This window comes from Vulpes vulpes, chromosome 4, assembly GCF_048418805.1.
Source record: "Vulpes vulpes isolate BD-2025 chromosome 4, VulVul3, whole genome shotgun sequence".
Taxonomy (NCBI): domain Eukaryota; kingdom Metazoa; phylum Chordata; class Mammalia; order Carnivora; family Canidae; genus Vulpes; species Vulpes vulpes.
Genome location: NC_132783.1, coordinates 13228375 through 13246014, shown reverse-complemented (window position 1 = coordinate 13246014; position 17640 = coordinate 13228375). Strand labels below are relative to the sequence as shown.

Sequence of the window (17640 nt, the reverse complement as noted above, 5' to 3'; positions counted from 1 at the left end):
CCCTTTGATAATTTTGAGGTTAAACAGATTGAATACAGGGACCATAGAAATAAAAAGAGTTTTGATATATGGAAATATATTTTTGGCAAAGAAGATATTGCTCTAGAATTGTTAAATATCTTGCTTTAATTCTAGTAACTCTGCCAGTAAGAAAAGAATTTTTAGCATCATGGGTAATAATTTCATGTAATATAATTTTTTGATTAATTTTCAAATAAATTTCAAAATAGCACTGAAAATGTGGCACCAAATCAGTAAAAATGAAATTTGTATTTCTGTCCTTATATTTATTTTAAAATATCTGTCATTTTAAAAGTCAGCATTTTCAAAAAGTTAAACATTCATAGAAACTAAAAAAATCTAAAATGAAATATGAAACGTCAATAAGCTTCTTGAATCACAGGCATTATTTTAAATCTCTAAGTATTCATCAAATATGTCTAGTATTTTTATTGAAGCCATCTGACCATCCTAACAATCTGGTAGGGAAGTTAACTCTCTAAAAACAGATTTTTATAACATTCAATGATAAATGATAATGATAATGGGGGTATTGAAGCGAATAGGAAAACCTAACTAACTGGGTTGGGGAACAATCAGGGAAGGCTTTTCAGAAGAGGTGACACTGGAACAAAGCCTTGAAGAATGAATAAAAGATAATCGGGAAGTAGGGTGGAAAGGAAGGACAGAGGAAAGGAGAGATGAAGGGAGGGAAAGCATTCTAGAAAAAAAAGAAAATGTATAAAGACCCTAGGAAGCTAGGTTCATTCAAGTAGGTATGTCTAACAAATTGTTGGGTATTGATATAACGTGGGCCAAGGCTTAGGATTTAGGCTACAACACACATACATACACAGCCCAACCTCTGGGGAAAACCCACATAGAAGGAACAGGCTGATAAAGAAGACTTACAAAAGAATTTAAGAACAAATATGTAAGGGGAAAGCCAGGATAGAGAAATGTATGGAAGCTAAGAGAGGGTTTTCAGAAGCAGGGAGAGGACAACAATGTCAAATGCTACCCAAATGTCACCTAAAGGAGTGAAAAGTATCTATTTCATCAGCAATTAAATCACTGAAGACCTTGATGAGGGCAGTTTCAAGGCAGCAGAGGAGTTAATCAGATCCTACCAGTTTAAGGAGTGAATAAGAGGTTGGAGAGTACGGAGGAACTCCATCAAGACCCCCTTTTTTTTTTTCCATCAAGACCCTTAACTGAAATACTGTTATAGATGAATTATGTCTGCAACTTATTTACTGATTTTCAGCAAGTTTCTTACTGGAGACTTAAGATAGAATTGACAGATAATTACATCATCCTATATGTCAAATATATTTTTTTTAAAAAAGATAGAACTGGCAGGACTTGATGATTAACTGATGTCAGGGTACTTGCTAAACTTGCTTCTTTTTGTCACTCCCTCCTTCCCATCTAGTAACCACAGCATCAAAATACATATATTATCTATTCTTTTTACAATGTCACCTGACAGGGCAGCCGGGTGGCTCAGTGGTTTAACGCCACCTTCAGCCCAGGGCATGATCCTGGGGACCCAGGATCGAGTCCCATGTCCGGCTCCCTGCATGGAGCCTGTTTCTCCCTCTGCTTGTGTCTCTGCCTCTCATTCTCTCTGTATCTCTCATGAATAAATAAAATCTAAAAAAAAAAAAAAAACAAAACCCAATGTCACCTGACAAATTAATTCTACAGGAAAGCACAAAATTATTCCATAGAACTGTAAATTTTGGGAATTCAGACTGTGTATAATTTCTTTTTTATCAAGGAGTGGGTACTGATGGGATGTGCAAATGGCGAATAGGTAGGTGACCACACATCTACATTTGCCTGGGACCGTCCAGGTATAATCCTGTTTTCCTGATAAGTACTCCCTTCACTTCAAGAGTGTTCTAGTTTGCACAGTAAAACATTAGATCACCTTACCTAAGCCTCTTCTGGGGAATTATTATCTCAAGTGACTCTAGTAAGGATTAAATCAATAAAATACCAAAGAGACTCTTAAGAAAACTCTTAACTACATAAGAGTTACTGTCATTGTAGCTACTTAATAGAATAACAGATTGAAATGTACTAACCTTTTGGAGATATGGCCATATTGACATTATGACAATAGAAAATCCTGTAAAGAGGCAAAATCTGTTATTTATACTTAAAAATAATTTCATCATTATTTATAGAACAATTTTTAAATTGTTAGAATGGGGGGAATCTCTGGGTGGCTCAGCAGTTTAGCATCTGCCTTCAGCCCAGGGTATGATCTTGAGGTCCCGGGATCGAGTTCCACAGAGGGCTTCTCCCTCTGCCTGTGTCTCTGCCTCTCATTCTCTCTCTCTGTGTCTCTCATGAATAAACAAATAACATCTTAAAAAAAAAATTGTAACATGGACTTTAAAATATCATTCTGAATTTACAAATTTATGCCCCACAACGTTTAATTTACCAAGTAATGCAGTTTCATTTATCAGAAGGAAGATAAACAAACATTAAAGACTTGAAAACAAGATATAAGTATAGAACCCTGGCCATAATTAAGATAATAAAAGCAGAGAACCTATTTCTTCTTACTCACATGTCTTTACTGTAAATAGAAAGTTTTGTTAAGTTTTTATAGCAGAAAAGAATGAAGGAAAGTCTATTCTGTTATACAGGAAGTGGTAGACTTCTAATCCATGTTATTTGGCAGAGATAATTTTTTAAAAGATTTTTTAAAAGATTTTTAAATTTAAAAATCTTTTAAAAGATAAAAATCTTTTTTTAATAAAAAAATCTTTTAAAAGATTTTTAAAAAATTTATTCATGAGAGACACAGAGAGAGAAGCAGAGACATAGGCAGAGAGAGAAGTAGGCTCCCCATAGGGAGCCCCATGTGGGACTCGATCTGGGGACCCCAGGATCATGCTCTGAGCCAAAAGCAGACACTCAACCCCTGAGCCACCCAGGCAGCCCTCTTTGGCAGAGATAACTGACTGTAGGGAAGACAACCAGAAAGGAATATGAACATCTAAATGGGACAGTAGCTGTAAACAACTGAGAGACTTCAATACGGCTATACCTTAAAAGAAAATTCATTATCTCTACTATTCTTTATTGCTTAAAAGCTGTAATGATAAACTATAATCCTATTTGTCAATTTTAAATGTTAGGCATGTCCAATCAAAATTTTATAAAGGTTATTTTTAATTTTTTTTATTTTTTAAGAAAGATTTTATTTATTTATTCATGAGAGACACACAGAGAGAGAGGCAAAGACATAGGCAGAGGGAGAAGCAGGCTCCATGCAGGGAGCGTGATGTGGGACTCGATCCTGGGACTCTGGGATCATGCCCTGAGCGGAATGCAGCTGCTCAACCTTGAGTCACCCAGGTGTCCCAAGGCTATTTTTTAAAAAACACTTTTATTAAGATATACTTCACATACCATATATCCTACTCATTTAAAGTATACAATGAGTTGTTTTTAGTATAATCACAGATATGTGCAACCATCACCACAGTCAATTTTAGAACATTCTAGTCACATCACAAAGAAACTCTGGACCCTTTACTCTGCTGTTTTCCATCCTATCAGCCACCAGCCCTAAGCAACTACTAATCTACTTGTCTCTATTGATTTTCCTACTCTAGACTTTCCTATGAACAGAATCATGCAGCATGTGGGTCTTTTGTGTCTGGCTTCTATCTTAGCATAATGTTTTCAAGTTTCATCCATGTTGTACCAGTATCAATACTTCATTCTTTTTAGAAAGCCTATTTAAAAAAATAATTTAGTTATTAGTTTCATTTTAATGTATTTTGAATTGACATTGTTTTGATGAAAAGAGGACTGAAAGAGTAAACTAATATTTGAAATCAAGGCTACAATTTCACAATCAAAAACTTATAAATAGGGGACGCCTGGATGGCTCAGTGGTTGAGCATCTGCCTTCGGTTCAGGGTGTGATCCTAGAGTCCTGGGATTGAGTCCCACATCCGGCTCCTTGCATCTCCTCCCTCTCCCTCCTCCTGCTTCTCCTCCCTCTGCCTATGTCTCTGCCCCTCCCTCTGTGTCTCTCATGAATAAAATCTTAAACACACACACACACACACACAAAACAAGAAACTTATAAACAGGTAAAATGTTTAACATGCTAATTAAAACCTAAAGTTAAAAATTTTCCTTTTTTGTTATTAAAATTAAAATTACTTATAATTTTAGATAATTGAGTACTAAAAATTAGAAGTATTTAATTTTACTTTATTTTAATTTCAGTATAAACATGCAGTTATATTAGTTTCTTTTTTTTTTAATTAATTTTTATTGGTGTTCAATTTACCAACATACAGAAAAACACCCAGTGCTCATCCCGTCAAGTGTCCACCTCAGTGCCCGTCACCCATTCCCCTTCAACACCCGCCCTCCTCCCCCCTTCCACCACCCCTAGTTCGTTTCCCCGAGTTAGGAGTCTTTATGTTCTGTCTCCCTTCCTGATATTTCCCAACATTTCTTCTCCCTTCCTTTATATTCCCTTTCACTATTATTTATATTCCCCAAATGAATGAGAACATACACTGTTTGTCCTTCTCCGATTGACTTATTTCACTCAGCATAATACCCTCCAATTCCATCCACGTTGAAGCAAATGGTGGGTATTTGTCATTTCTAATTGCTGAGTAATATTCCATTGTATACATAAACCACATCTTCTTTATCCATTCATCTTTCGATGGACACTGAGGCTCCTTCCACAGTTTGGCTATTGTGGCCATTGCTGATAGAAACATCGGGGTGCAGGTGTCCCGACGTTTCATTGCATCTGAATCTTTGGGGTAAATCCCCAACAGTGCAATTGCTGGGTCATAGAGCAGGTCTATTTTTAACTCTTTGAGGAACCTCCACACAGTTTTCCAGAGTGGCTGCACCAGTTCACATTCCCACCAACAGTGTAAGAGGGTTCCCTTTTCTCCGCATCCTCTCCAACATTTGTTGTTTCCTGCCTTGTTAATTTTCCCCATTCTCACTGTACAAGAAGTGATTCAACACTTCCATATATTACCCAGTGCTCAACATGACAAGTGCACTCTTTTTTTTTTTTTAATTTTTATTTATTTATGTATGATAGTCACAGAGAGAGAGAGAGAGAGGCAGAGACACAGGCAGAGGGAGAAGCAGGCTCCATGTACCGGGAGCCCGATGTGGGATTCGATCCCGGGTCTCCAGGATCGCGCCCTGGGCCAAAGGCAGGCACTAAACCGCTGTGCCACCCAGGGATCCCGACAAGTGCACTCTTTAATCCCATTCCTCTATTTCACCCATCCCCCCCCACTTCCTCCTCCCCTCTGGTTGGCCATCAGTTTGTTCTCTATAGTTAGTTAAGTCTGTTTCTTGGGGAACCTGGGTGGTCAGTCTGTTAAGTGTCTGCTTTTGGCTCAGGTCATGATCCAAGGGTTCTGGGATAAAGCCCTGCATCAGGCTCCCTACTCAAAGGGAAGCCTGCTTCTCCTACTCCCTCTACCTGCTGCTCGCCCTGCTTGTACACTGGAGAACGCTACACACTCTCACTCTTTCTCTGTCAAATAAATAAATAAAATCGTAAAAAAAAAAAGAGTCTTTCTTGGTTTGTCTCTCTTTTTTTCCCTTTGCTTTTTGTTTTGTTTCTTAAATTCCACATAGGAATGAAATTATGTTGTCTTTCTCTGCCTGACTTATTTTGCTTAACATTATACTCTCTAGCTCCACTCATGTAGCATGTAGTTGCAAATGACAAGATTTCATTCTGTTGATCTGTCTTCCATTGCTTTCATTTGCAGGGGCAAGCTACAAAACTTAAGAAAGTAGAAGAAAATATTTTCTTCCCCACCACATTCAGCCTTAAGAAATTCTGACTCATCCTATAACATGGATGAACCTTGAGAATAGGATAATAAAATAAGCAAGTTACAAAAAGAAAAAATACTGTATGATTCCATTTATATGAAGTAGATACAGAAAGAATGGTGGTTGCCAGGACATGGGAGAAAGGGCAAATGAGTTGTTTAATGGTACAGAGTTTTAGGTTTGCAAGATGAAAAACTCTGGAGATAGGTTATATAATCATGTAGACAAATGTAACACTTCTGATCTTAAAAATGGTTAGGATGGAAAATTTTATATTATGTGATTTTTACCAAAATAAAAAGTAATTTAAAAATTAAGTGACACTAAAATAAGATACTTTATTTGAATTTTTAAGATTATATATAATTTCTAATACTTACCTACACTGCTAAGAAACATAGTAAGATATAGAATCCTAATAGATCTCCATCGGCTCTTAAAATGCTCTTCAGTTTCTATAATATCCCATTCTCTAGAATTAAATAAGAAAAAGTAGTATTTTATTTTTTCTCTCCTAAAGTAATAAAGAAGATACAACAGAGGTATAATTTACTAATATTGGTTTTTACTATACTAATTATCTATGAATAAGCAATTTTTCTTTCAATTTCCATGGATTATATTAACATATCATTACACATAGAAACTTAGGAGACACTAAGTCTCCTAGTTTAAAAGGGTATAACATTCTGTCAAACAATTACTTGGCTATCATTGACCTGCTACAAATTGAGTGTTGAAATTTGTCAAACTGACAAAATAAATAAAGTATATCAAAATAAGTATATCAAAATAAGTATATCAAAAGTATATCAAAATAAGTCAAACTAGCTACAACAATTAGATCTCCTGTGGATGGGATATACAGCTATTACATATTAAAAAATAATTATGTCATTAGTAGACAGGTTCTATATGACAACAGTAAATTGACTTTGCTGCAGGAAGCTATTTTGGCTGGGTACTTTAAGCAAAATTAATGTAGAAGTGACACCAGAAAAGTCTGTTGTGACCTAAGACATTCTGAGCCCTAAGACATTCTTGCCTTTGCTCCAACATGGGTTACCAGATAAGCTCTATCCTCCTTCAGTTAGGTAATACATGAGGGTGTGTATGGATTCATTGCATTTTCACATTCACATACAGAAAGAGTTAATAAATTTACCTTACTATGAGCCTTATATTTTCAAATAATATAAGCACAACAGACAGAATGTCTTCTTATGTTCCGAAGCTATTTTCTAAAATAGACCTTACAGTTGTCAAATTAGTCTTCAGAAAAGAAACTTTTTTTTTCAAAAGTGATGTGATTGGGTGTGGTAGAGTGCTAAGGAAGAAGATAACATTAATTAGATCTACTATGTGCCAGGCATATTAGTTGTGAATATAATAAATATAAAGTTTCTAATATTATATATTCGATTCCATGAAAATAGACTTTTCACCATAATATAGCACTTTTGAAAAACAGAAGAACCCCAGATGTGCCTGGGTAGCTCAGTAGGTTAGGCAACCAACTCTTGGTTTCAGCTCAGGTCATGACATCAGGGTTGTGAGGTTCAGCCCCAAGTGGGACTCCTCACTGGGCTCTGCACTGGGCATGGAACCTACCTCAGATTCTCTCTTTCCCTTTACCTCTGCCCCTCCAGCCCTCTCCCCCTCTAATAACCAGAACCCCAAATACCCATGCTGATCTTCCTTAATTTACAATGGGGTTACCACCCAATAAACCCATTATAAATTGGAAATACATTAAGTTGGAAAAGCATTTATTTATTTTCTTTTTTTCTTTTTTTGGAAAAGTATTTAATATACCTAACCTACTGAACATCATACCTTAAATTAGCCTGCCTTAAACATGCTCAGAACACAGACATCAGCCCAGTTAGGAAAAATCATCTAAACAAAGACTATTTTATAACAAAGTATTGAATATCTCATGTAATTTATAAAATACTGTACTAAAAGTGAGAAACACAATGGTTGTATGGGTATAGAATGGCTGTAAGTGTTTAAGTTGGTTATATTGGTGATCAAGTGACTGGGAGCAGCAGCTCGCTGTCTAGCACTACAAGAGAGTAGCCTACCACACATCACTAGGCCAGGAAGAGATCAAAATTCAAGATTTGAAGTATGGTTCTTTGGCACCATTGTACAGTTGAAAAATCGTAAGTTAAGCCATCATAAGTCAGGGACCATCTATTTGGAAATCAATATATTGGAATCTGGAACATAAGATAGATAATTACGTATCAGCAAAAGGTACCCATTATTCAATCCTGCAGCACTGGATTCTGGTATCACTTTCCAGCATTGGGTATTATATTTTTAATGAAACCATTATTATTTCCTGGATATCAGAAATTAAACTGACCATCACTAATAAAAACAATCATTAAAATAAGCCTAAAAATTTCAAATAACTATTTTGCTCATATCTTATCTAGGTTAGGGAATCAAGCGAAGTAAATAATTTGATTCTGAAAAAAATATAATAAAAATGTTTAATTTCAACTTGATTTGGAGCTCAGTCAAAAATCTTTCTTCTTTCAATGATAGCTATTAAATATTGAAAGGATGACAGAATTAGAAAAATGCTATTTAATCACTACTCTCCATGTAATAATATATGAAAGAAAGGATAACTGATGGATCCTAAAACAACTGGTTGAAAAGTTGTTGAGGACAGGATAGTCACAGGGTCTTAAAGTATCACCCCACTGTCTACTTAGTAACCACAAAATAGAAAATAAGGCTTTGTAATTGAGAGATACAGCAGTCACCCTCTTAACCAAGTGGTCACTGGCATCCTCAATAGTGGGATGGTTGGATATTTGATGCCTCCTAATGTTAATATATTAGGATATTCTCAACATAACCCATGGGATGTTCTTGCCAGAAATATCTGATCTATTAAAAAAGAAACATGCTGGGCAGCCCCAGTGGCTCAGCAGTTGAGTGTCACCTTCAGCCCGAGGTGTGATCCTGGAGACCTAGGATCAAGTCTCACTTTGAGCTCCCTGCATGGAGCCTGCTTCTCCCTCTGCCTGTGTCTGCCTCTCTCTCTCTCTCTCTCTCTGTCATGAATAAATAAATAAAATCTTAAAAAAAAAAAAAAAAGAAACATGCCAAAAATCCAGAATGTGAGATGTTCTACAGAAACTAACCTAGGGGAAAAAAAAAAAAAAGAAAGAAAGAAAGAAAGAAACTGACCTAGAATTATCAAAGGATTCAATGTTGGAAACAACAGAGATAAAAAATCAGGGGACAGCTATAGATTGGGAGAGTCTTAAAAAGATATAAAAATCAGTGCATGATGGGATCCCTGGGTGGCGCAGCGGTTTGGCGCCTGCCTTTGGCCCAGGGCGCGATCCTGGAGACCCGGGATCGAATCCCACGTCGGGCTCCTGGTGCATGGAGCCTGCTTCTCCCTCTGCCTGTGTCTCTGCCTCTCTCTCTCTCTCTGTGTGACTATCATAAATAAAAAAAAAAAAAAAAAAAAAAAAAAAATCAGTGCATGACCATTAATTGGATTCCGTTTTTTTTTTTTTTTAAGATTTATTTGAGAGAGAGTGATAGAGAGTGAACATGAGTGGGATAAGGGGGAGAGGGAGAGGGAGAGAATCTCAAGCAGACTCTCTGCTGAGCTTGCAGACTGATGTGGAGCTCAATCCCATCATCCAAGATCATCACCTAAGCTTATTTCCCAGAGATCATGACCTGAGCTGAAATCAAGATTCAGATGCTTAACTGACTGAGCCACCCAGGTGTCCCTAAATCCTGTTATTGTCTTTTTTTTAATAGCTATAAAGTATATTTTCGGAACTGAAAAAAACTTGAGTATAGACTACATATTGCATGATATTTTGAATTAGTATTGTATTTTTAGCTATAGTTACAGTGACATAGTTGTGTAAAGGAATGTTTTTGCTTTGAGAAGATGTAGGCTGCAGGGGCACCTAGGTGGCTCAGGTGGTGAAGAAGTGGACTCTTGGGTTTCAGCTCAGGTCATGATCTCAGGATTGTGAGGTCAGGCTCTGCACTCAGTGGGGAGTCTGCTTCTCTCTCTCCCTCTCCCATTGCAAGAATGTGTGCACCCTCTAAAAATAAATCTTAAATAAAAGAAGAAAATGACTGAAATACTTGGGATAAAGTGTCATAATACCCGCAAACTACTTTTGGGAAGTTTGGCAAAAAGGTATATGTGGGTGTATGTGCATATAGAAAGAGATTTGAGCAGCATGGTAAAGGCTAACAGTGATAGGGTATACAGGTATTCATTGTACTCTTTTTTCAACTTTTCTATGGACTTGAAATTTTTTGAAATAATTTTACTTTTTACTTTTTTTTAATTCAAAAAGTATAAGTCTGGTGAAGAAGTGCATCTTTCTATTCTGCTGGAGAGAATAGGAACATAGGAGGATATAACTGTCCCTCAGTCAAGTTACCATTTTTTAAAAAAGATTTATTTATTTTAGAAAGAGTGTGAGTGGGGGGAGGGGCCAAAGGAGAAAGAGAAGCCAACCCTGCGCTGAGCATGGAATCTGACAGGGGGCTTGATCTAACCAACTTGAGATCATGGCCTGAACTGAAATCAAGAGTTGGAGGCTTAACCGACTGAGCTACCCAGGTGCCCCATTACCATTTTTATTATATTTTTCTTAACTGTGATGATTCAACCAACCATGTCACATGGCTAAGGCTGACTTTCTGAAGGTTTCTTTCTTGTATCACAAAGGCATAAGAAGGAATGCTGAACTTCCAAGACAATTTGTCAAAGCTGTAACTTAAAAACTAGGAAGAATACATGAAATACTGGAGTGAATTGATCACCAAAATAAATTAGATAAAATTTAACAGGAATAAGTAAAAAGTGCCAAATTTAGGTTCAATAGATTATTATTTAATACAAGGAGCCTTGGGTAAACAGCAGTACTTTATTTTCAAAAAAATGACTCTGGATTTACTGAGGGAAAAATAAAATTACATATTTACCAGAGAGGGACGCGTGGGTGGCTCAGTGGGTGAGCGTCTGCCTTTGGCTCAGGATGTGATCCCGGGGTCCTGGGATCAAGTTCCGCATCAGGCTCCCTGCATGGAGCCTGCTTCTCCCTCTGCCTCTGTCTCTGCCTCTCTCTGTGTTTCTCTCATGAATAAGTAAATAAAATCTTAAAAACAAAAACAAAAAAAAACATATTTACCAGCGAGAGCATTTGTGAACTACTGAAGAGCAAATGAACCCATATTCAAAGAAGATTAAAGGATGTGTGCTCATTGACAAAATAGTGTAATGGTATTACAGTACAGAATTTAGAAGATAAAAATAAATTGAGAATGTTCTATAAGGATATGTTCTATAAGACCAGAAGGCTTAGTAATATCTGTATTACAGAAATTAGGCTAGAGTTGCAAAGAAAAATTCTAAGCACCTGTTAACATTTTAGGATATTCTAAAAGAAGGATCAGCAAACTATAGTCTTTAGTTCAAATCCAACCTATCACCTGTTTCTAGATCACCAGTTTCTACTGAAGAATAGTTTTTACAAACGAATATTTGTGAGCAACTTAATAGAAATCAACTTTAAAAAAAAAAAAAAGATTTTTATTTTATTTATTTGAGAGAGAGAGCAAGCCAGAGAACACAATCAGGGGGAACAGCAGAGGGAGGGGGAGAAGCAGGCTCCCTGTGGAGCAGGACCCGGGGATCATGGCCCGAACCAAAGGCAGCCACTTAACCAACTAAGCCGCCCAGATGCCCCAAAAACATCGGCCCTTAACTCTAGTTAAGTAAAATGCCACCCCTAAAAAAGGAATGGTATTCCTATCATGGATTTGTATTGCAAAAAAATTTATTCATTTATTATATTTTAAATTTCATTACCAAAAAATTTTGTGAGACTTTGTTTTCTTTCTTGTTATCTAAGTACCTATATAGTATCTTTGATTCTGCCTCACATCCTGCAGTCTAACATATTTACCATATGGGCCTTTACAGAAAAAGTTTGGTAACCCCTTGTTCTCTTAAACACTATAAATGGGGTAAGTGGAGACCACTGGGGACTCCCCAGACCAGTAAATTAAAACTAACCTTACAACTAATCTTCGACAAAGCAGGAAAACATATCCACTGGAAAAAAGACAGTCTCTTCAATAAATAATGTGGGAAAATTGGACAGCCACATGCAGAAGAATGAAACTAGACCATTCTCTTACACCATACACAAAGATAAACTCAAAATAGATGAAAGATCTAAATGTGAAACAGGAATCCATCAAAATCCTAGAGAAGAACACAGGCAGCAACCTCTATGACCACAGCTGCAACAACTTCTTACTAGACATGTCCCCTAAGACAAGGGAAACAAAGGCAAAAATGAACTATTGGGACTTCATCAAGATAAAAAGGAAACAGTCAACAAAACTAAAAGGAAACCTACAGAATGGGAGAAGATATTTGCAAATGACATATCAGATAAAGGACTAGTATCCAAGATCTATAAAGAACTTATCAAACTCAACACCCAAAAAACAAACAGTCCAACCACGAAATGGACAGATGACATGAACAGACATTTCTCCAAAGACCTACATATGGCCAACAGGCACATGAAAAACTGCTTCATATCACTTGTCATCGGGGAAATACAAATCAAAACCACAATGAGATGCCACTTTACACCAGTGAGAATGGCTAAAATTAATATGACCGGAAACAAATGTTGGCCAGGATGTGGAGGACCCTCTTACACTGTTAGTGAGAATGCAAAATAGCGCAGCCACTCTGGAAAAGTGTGGAGGTTCCTCAAGAAGCTAAAAATATAAATACCCTAGTGAAATGATGGGACACCTGCACCCCAGTGTTTATAGCAGCAATGCCCACAATAGGCAAACTACAGGAAGAAACCGAGACGTTCAACAGATGAATGGATAGAGCAGTTGTCTATATATACAATGGAATATTACTCAGCTATTAGAAAGGACAAATACCCACCATTTGCTTCAAAGTGGATGGAACTGGAGGGTATTATGCTGAGCGAAGTAAGTCAATTGGAGAAAGACAATTATCATATGGTTTCACTCTTATGTGGAATATAAGAAATAGTGAAAGGGACTATAAGGGGGAGGGGAAACCAAGTGGGAAAATTAGAGAGGAAGACAAACCATGAGAGACTCCTGACTCTGGGAAACAAAGGGTTGTGGAAAGGGAAGTGGCTGGGGGGATGGGGAACTGCGTGATGGGCATTAAGGAGGGCACATGATGTGATGAGCATTGGGTGTTATACCATACGTTGGCAAACTGAATTTTTAAAAATGTTTGGGGACGCCTGGGTGGCTTAACAATTGGGTGTCTGCCTTTGGCCCACGGCGTGATCCTGGAGACCTGGGATTGAGTCCCACATCGGGCTCCCTGCTTAGAGCCTGCTTCTTTCTCTGCCTGTGTCTCTGCCTCTCTCTCTTTCTGTGTTCTCTCATGAATAAATAAAATCTTTAAAATTAATTAATTAAAAATGTTTGGTAGAATTCAAAAAATAAAAATAAAAAATAAACCTAACCTTCTTAGTGAGGAAAAGTTGATGGTGAACTGGGCTGAAGTGTCTACAATTTACTCAAAACCAGCAGGGCTTGACAATTAGTAATACATATGTTCATATTACTAGGGAATCTATGTTTTAAAAGTTAGTATACTTATTGAATTATTCTTAAAATATATCCTATTTTTTAAAATGCTCAATCTAGAACCTCAATCAACTATTTTATTTTTGGACAGAACATGTGAATTCAGATGCACCCTAATGAGCCTCAATCACTCACTCAGATATAGTTGAATCATGAGGGGGTTCCCTGGGTGGCTCAGCAGTTTAGCACCTGCCTTTGGTCCAGGGCTTGGTCCTGGAGTCCCGGGATCAAGTCCTGCATCTGGCTCCCTGCATGGAGCCTGCTTCTCCCTCTGCCTGTGTCTCTTCCTCTCTCTCTCTGTCTCTCATGAATAAATAAATAAATATTTAGAAAAAAAAATAAATGAAGCATAGGAGTACATAAGAACAAGAAAAATTCACTTTTTTAAAGCAGATTTCCTTGGACACAGTTGTAGAATATATACTATGAGACCATATCTATTAACTCAAGGATCCTGAATCTATGGGAAAAACAGCCAAGAATCAGATAGAAGCAAAAACTTTGATAAATCCAAATGTCACAAAGTGTATGCCCTGAAGCACATGCACCTGACTAATAAGAGAGCGGGTTAGCCCTTAGTCATAGCTTCCATGTTCTAACTGGACATAATTCTATTAAGCTTGGATATGGTTTTCAAAACAGCAGCAAACTACAAGTCTCAAAGTTGGGAGAAGAGACGGTGCCGACAGGAACAAAAACTGGTGTCGTCAACAGGTAACAAAAGTATGTTGAGGAAGAGTCTGCCGGCAACAGAACAGGTAGAAAAACTAAAAAGCAGACATAAAACGTTAAACGTGTAGCAAGTGTAGAATAAACTCGTAAGAAACTAGTGTAAAATAAACTAGTATAGAAGCAAATAGTCCAAGATGTCTCAATAGGGCCCTGAGGACATCGTTCTATTTTGACATATTTCAGCACTGGTAATAACCATATTGATCTGCAAGTAAAGTGTAGATAAAATTGCAAGACAGGGCAGTCCCGGTGGCCCAGCGGTTTGGCACTGCCTGCAGCCCAGGGCGTGACCCTGGACACCCAGGATCCAGTCCCACGTTGGGCTCCCTGTATGGAGCCTGCTTCTCCCTCTGCCTGTGTCTCTGCCTCTCTCTCTTTCTCTTTCTGTCATGAATACATAAATAAAATATTTAAAAAAAATTTTTTTTAATTGCAAGACATATAGTCCGTCTAGTAAATCAGGGACCAAAGACACAGCGCCCAGGGAGTTTCAAACAAAGTGGTTAAAATAAAAGCTCGGTAAAAAATAAATACATAAATAAATAAATAAATAAATAAATAAATAAAATAAAAGCTCGGTGCTAAATAAAATATTAAAAAAAAATTTTTTTTTAAATTGCAAGACATATAGTCCGTCTAGTAAATCAGGGACCAGAGACACACAGCGCCCAGGGAGTTTCAAACAAAGTGGTTAAAATAAAAGCTCGGTGCTTAAAAGACAAATGTGCAAAACTTAACATGGTCGTCGACAGCTTAATGTGTATCAATTAATTTGACAAATTACGTTTCAAAGAAAATAGTCCCGTTTTCCTAAAGACAAAAAAAAAAAAAAAATAGATACTTCATTGCGTAGTGAGACAAACTGTAACAAATTACTGTCCATAAAGTAGGCCCAAAACAACCAGGATTAGGAGTCGAACCTAAACTCTGAGAAATTAAGTCAATGTACTTGGCAAAGGGGAAAGGTGTGCCCGTTTCGTACAGGCTGACCTGCTAACAAAGTATCAAAAGTCATCGCGCAGTTTAGCCAAGACGGAGAGGAGTATCTTCAAGTATCCACTTAAAAGCATCATTTCTGAACCTCGGTGAAACGCGCGCAGCGAAGAGCTCCAGGGGGGCAGGGAACGCTGAGGGCAGCGGGCGCGGGGCCGGGGGCGCGTCTGAATGTCGGTCATGCCTGCCCAGCGAGGCTGACGCCGGACGAGGGGCCAGCCCCAACAGTGCAGGGAGGTGAGGGGGCCTTCCTCCAACATCCGCTCACCTGCTTCCGGGTGTGCGGTCGCCTAAGAGCGGCTCCTGCTCGGCCTCCATCCCCAGGCTCGCCATGATGCCGCCGCCCCCGACGCGGTGTGAGGCCAACTCTCGCGACACCTCCTGCTCCCTCGCGTTCCCCTCGTCCGAAGCTGTCAGAGCGAGCGCGCGAGTGCGCGTGCGTGCCCGGCATTTCGGAGTGGGCGGGGCGAGGGAGGCGGGGCAGAGACTCAGTCACGTGGGAGGCCCGACGGCGCAGGGCGGGAAGAGGCCGGGGGCGGGGGCGGGGCCCTGCGTCCTCGCTCTCCTCGGGCCGGCGGGTGTCTCGGCGCCTGGGACCGTGCGCGCGACGGCCCGAGAGGGTTCGGGGCGTGACGAAACGGCTCCCGCGCCTCCCCAGCCTCGGCTGTCTGCGCCCTTTGGCTCCCGCGTTCCTGGAGAGGCTGCTGTCGCTGCAGCTGGGGCTCCGAGGGAAAGCGAGTCCCGGGAGCCAGGGGAGCGGCGGTTCCAGGAGGCTCGGCGGCTGGACAGCGGGCGCCCTCGGCTCGGCCAGTGAGTACGCAGCAGGTCCGGGCCGCGCTCCCGAGCCCCTGCGCGCTGCCTACGTGCCGGGAGGCAGGCACTGGAGGCGCGGGCTCGGCGGCAGGCGCGGGGTCCCGGCCCCGCACGAGGCGGGGCTGCAGGGCGCGCTGTGGCCGCCCCGGGGGAGGCCGGCGGGCGGGCGGGCGGTCTCTTACCCCCCGTGGAAGGTGCAGTGGTCTCGGCGCTGTCGTTGTCTCGCGCTGCTAAATGCAAAGGTAGTGCCTCGTTGGGGCCTGCGTGGGGGCTGTGCAGGTGGGGGTCCAGCTCTTCCAATCTGCCGATCCTCAGGTCGGCATCTCCCCGCCGCCTTCGCGGACTGGGCGATTTTCAGTCTTGCAAGATGCATGCACTCCGCAGACCCCGCTGTTGTAACCTGGGGGTTGGAAAAGGCCCAGCCTCGGTGTAGCAGTGACCGGCTCCTTTCATCATAAAGATGACATTTTTATTTTATTTTAAGATTTTATTTATTTATTCATGAGAGACACAGAGAGAGAGGCAGAGACACAGGCAGAGGGAGAAGCAGGCTCCATGCAGGGAGCCCGACGGGGGACTCGATTCCGGGTCTCCAGGATCAGGCCCTGAGCTGAAGGCAGACGCTCAACCGCTGGGCCCCCCGGGCTGCCCAAAGATGACATTTTTAGAAAGCACGGGTGTTTCAGTAGATCTTGATGCAGTCTCTTTCCTGGTGCTTACATATTAAATTAACATCTTCGGCGAGTAGGCTTGTAAGCTGATTGGTAGCAGTGGTCATTATGTGTGTCATGATTATTGTTTTATTAGGACTGATACACTCTCATGTGATTTCATTTGATTACAACTGGTCCTGTGAGATAGGTAGAGCAGACACGTTTCTGTTTTATAGAAAACTAAGGTTTAGAGAAGTAGACAACTTACCCAGAGCCGCTTGGTGTGAAAGTGGCAGAATTGGGACTCAATTTGGTTAATTCGACCAATATTTATAAGCAGCTTCCCTGTGCCAGGCCCTATATTAGTTATCTGTTCTGTGGTATATAGACCATGACTTTTGACTTTTGTCTTGTTTGTGACCTTCCTGTGTTTATCCTAGCAGGCATACTCCACTGGTGAGCAGCTAAATTTGAAATGTGTTCCTCTTAGTTCAGAACTGTTTTCTTTTCTTTTCTTTTTTTTTAGATTTATTTATTTATTCATGAGAGACAGAGAGAGAGAGAGAGAGAGAGAGAAGCAGAGACACAGAGGGAGAAACAGGCTCCATGCAGGGAGCCTGACGTGGGACTAGATCCCAGTTCTCCAGGATCAAAGTTCTGGGCCAAAGGCAGGCACTAAACCGCTGAGCCACCCAGTTGTCCCCAGAACTGTTTTCTGAATCCAGACCTGATACTTTGTGCTTGGATTCAGTCTTGTAAATTTGTTTGTGACAGCTCCAAGAATTTACCAGATTCCCATGACTGGTTCCAAGAGGGTATATTGGTAAAAAAAACATTGTGTGTGTGTGTGTGTGTGTGTGTTTGCCATAACGTTGCTTTAATGTATCAGTGACTTCTTTTT

At 39.9% G+C, this 17640-nt stretch overlaps 2 protein-coding genes across 10 annotated transcripts in view; one reads left to right on the top strand and one right to left on the bottom strand.

Annotated features, from left to right (window-relative positions):
* MFSD8 (major facilitator superfamily domain containing 8) overlaps positions 1-15726 on the bottom strand; it is a 41897-nt gene extending 26171 nt beyond the window's left edge. Inside the window, exons 1-5 of one of the 7 annotated variants that reach the window (XM_072755279.1) lie at positions 15542-15656; positions 10867-11039; positions 7037-7198; positions 6252-6343; positions 2094-2137 (exon numbers count right to left, since the gene is read on the bottom strand). In XM_072755279.1, the coding sequence (XP_072611380.1) occupies positions 2094-2137; positions 6252-6270 (63 nt within the window). In that variant the 5' untranslated portion in view covers positions 6271-6343; positions 7037-7198; positions 10867-11039; positions 15542-15656. Of the gene's footprint in view, positions 1-2093; positions 2138-6251; positions 6344-7036; positions 7199-10555; positions 10667-10866; positions 11040-15541 lie in introns of those variants that run through there. The other 6 variants (XM_072755278.1, XM_026014290.2, XM_026014289.2 and 3 more) reach the window with 6 other exon arrangements.
* A 63-nt stretch (positions 15727-15789) lies between these two features.
* The window catches only part of ABHD18 (abhydrolase domain containing 18), a 45670-nt gene continuing 43819 nt past the window's right edge, over positions 15790-17640 (top strand). The window contains exon 1 of one of the 3 annotated variants that reach the window (XM_072755283.1): positions 15790-16083. The gene's annotated coding sequence lies outside the window, so the exon portion shown is untranslated. The remainder of the gene's footprint in view (positions 16084-17640) is intronic. The other 2 variants (XM_072755285.1, XM_072755284.1) reach the window with 2 other exon arrangements.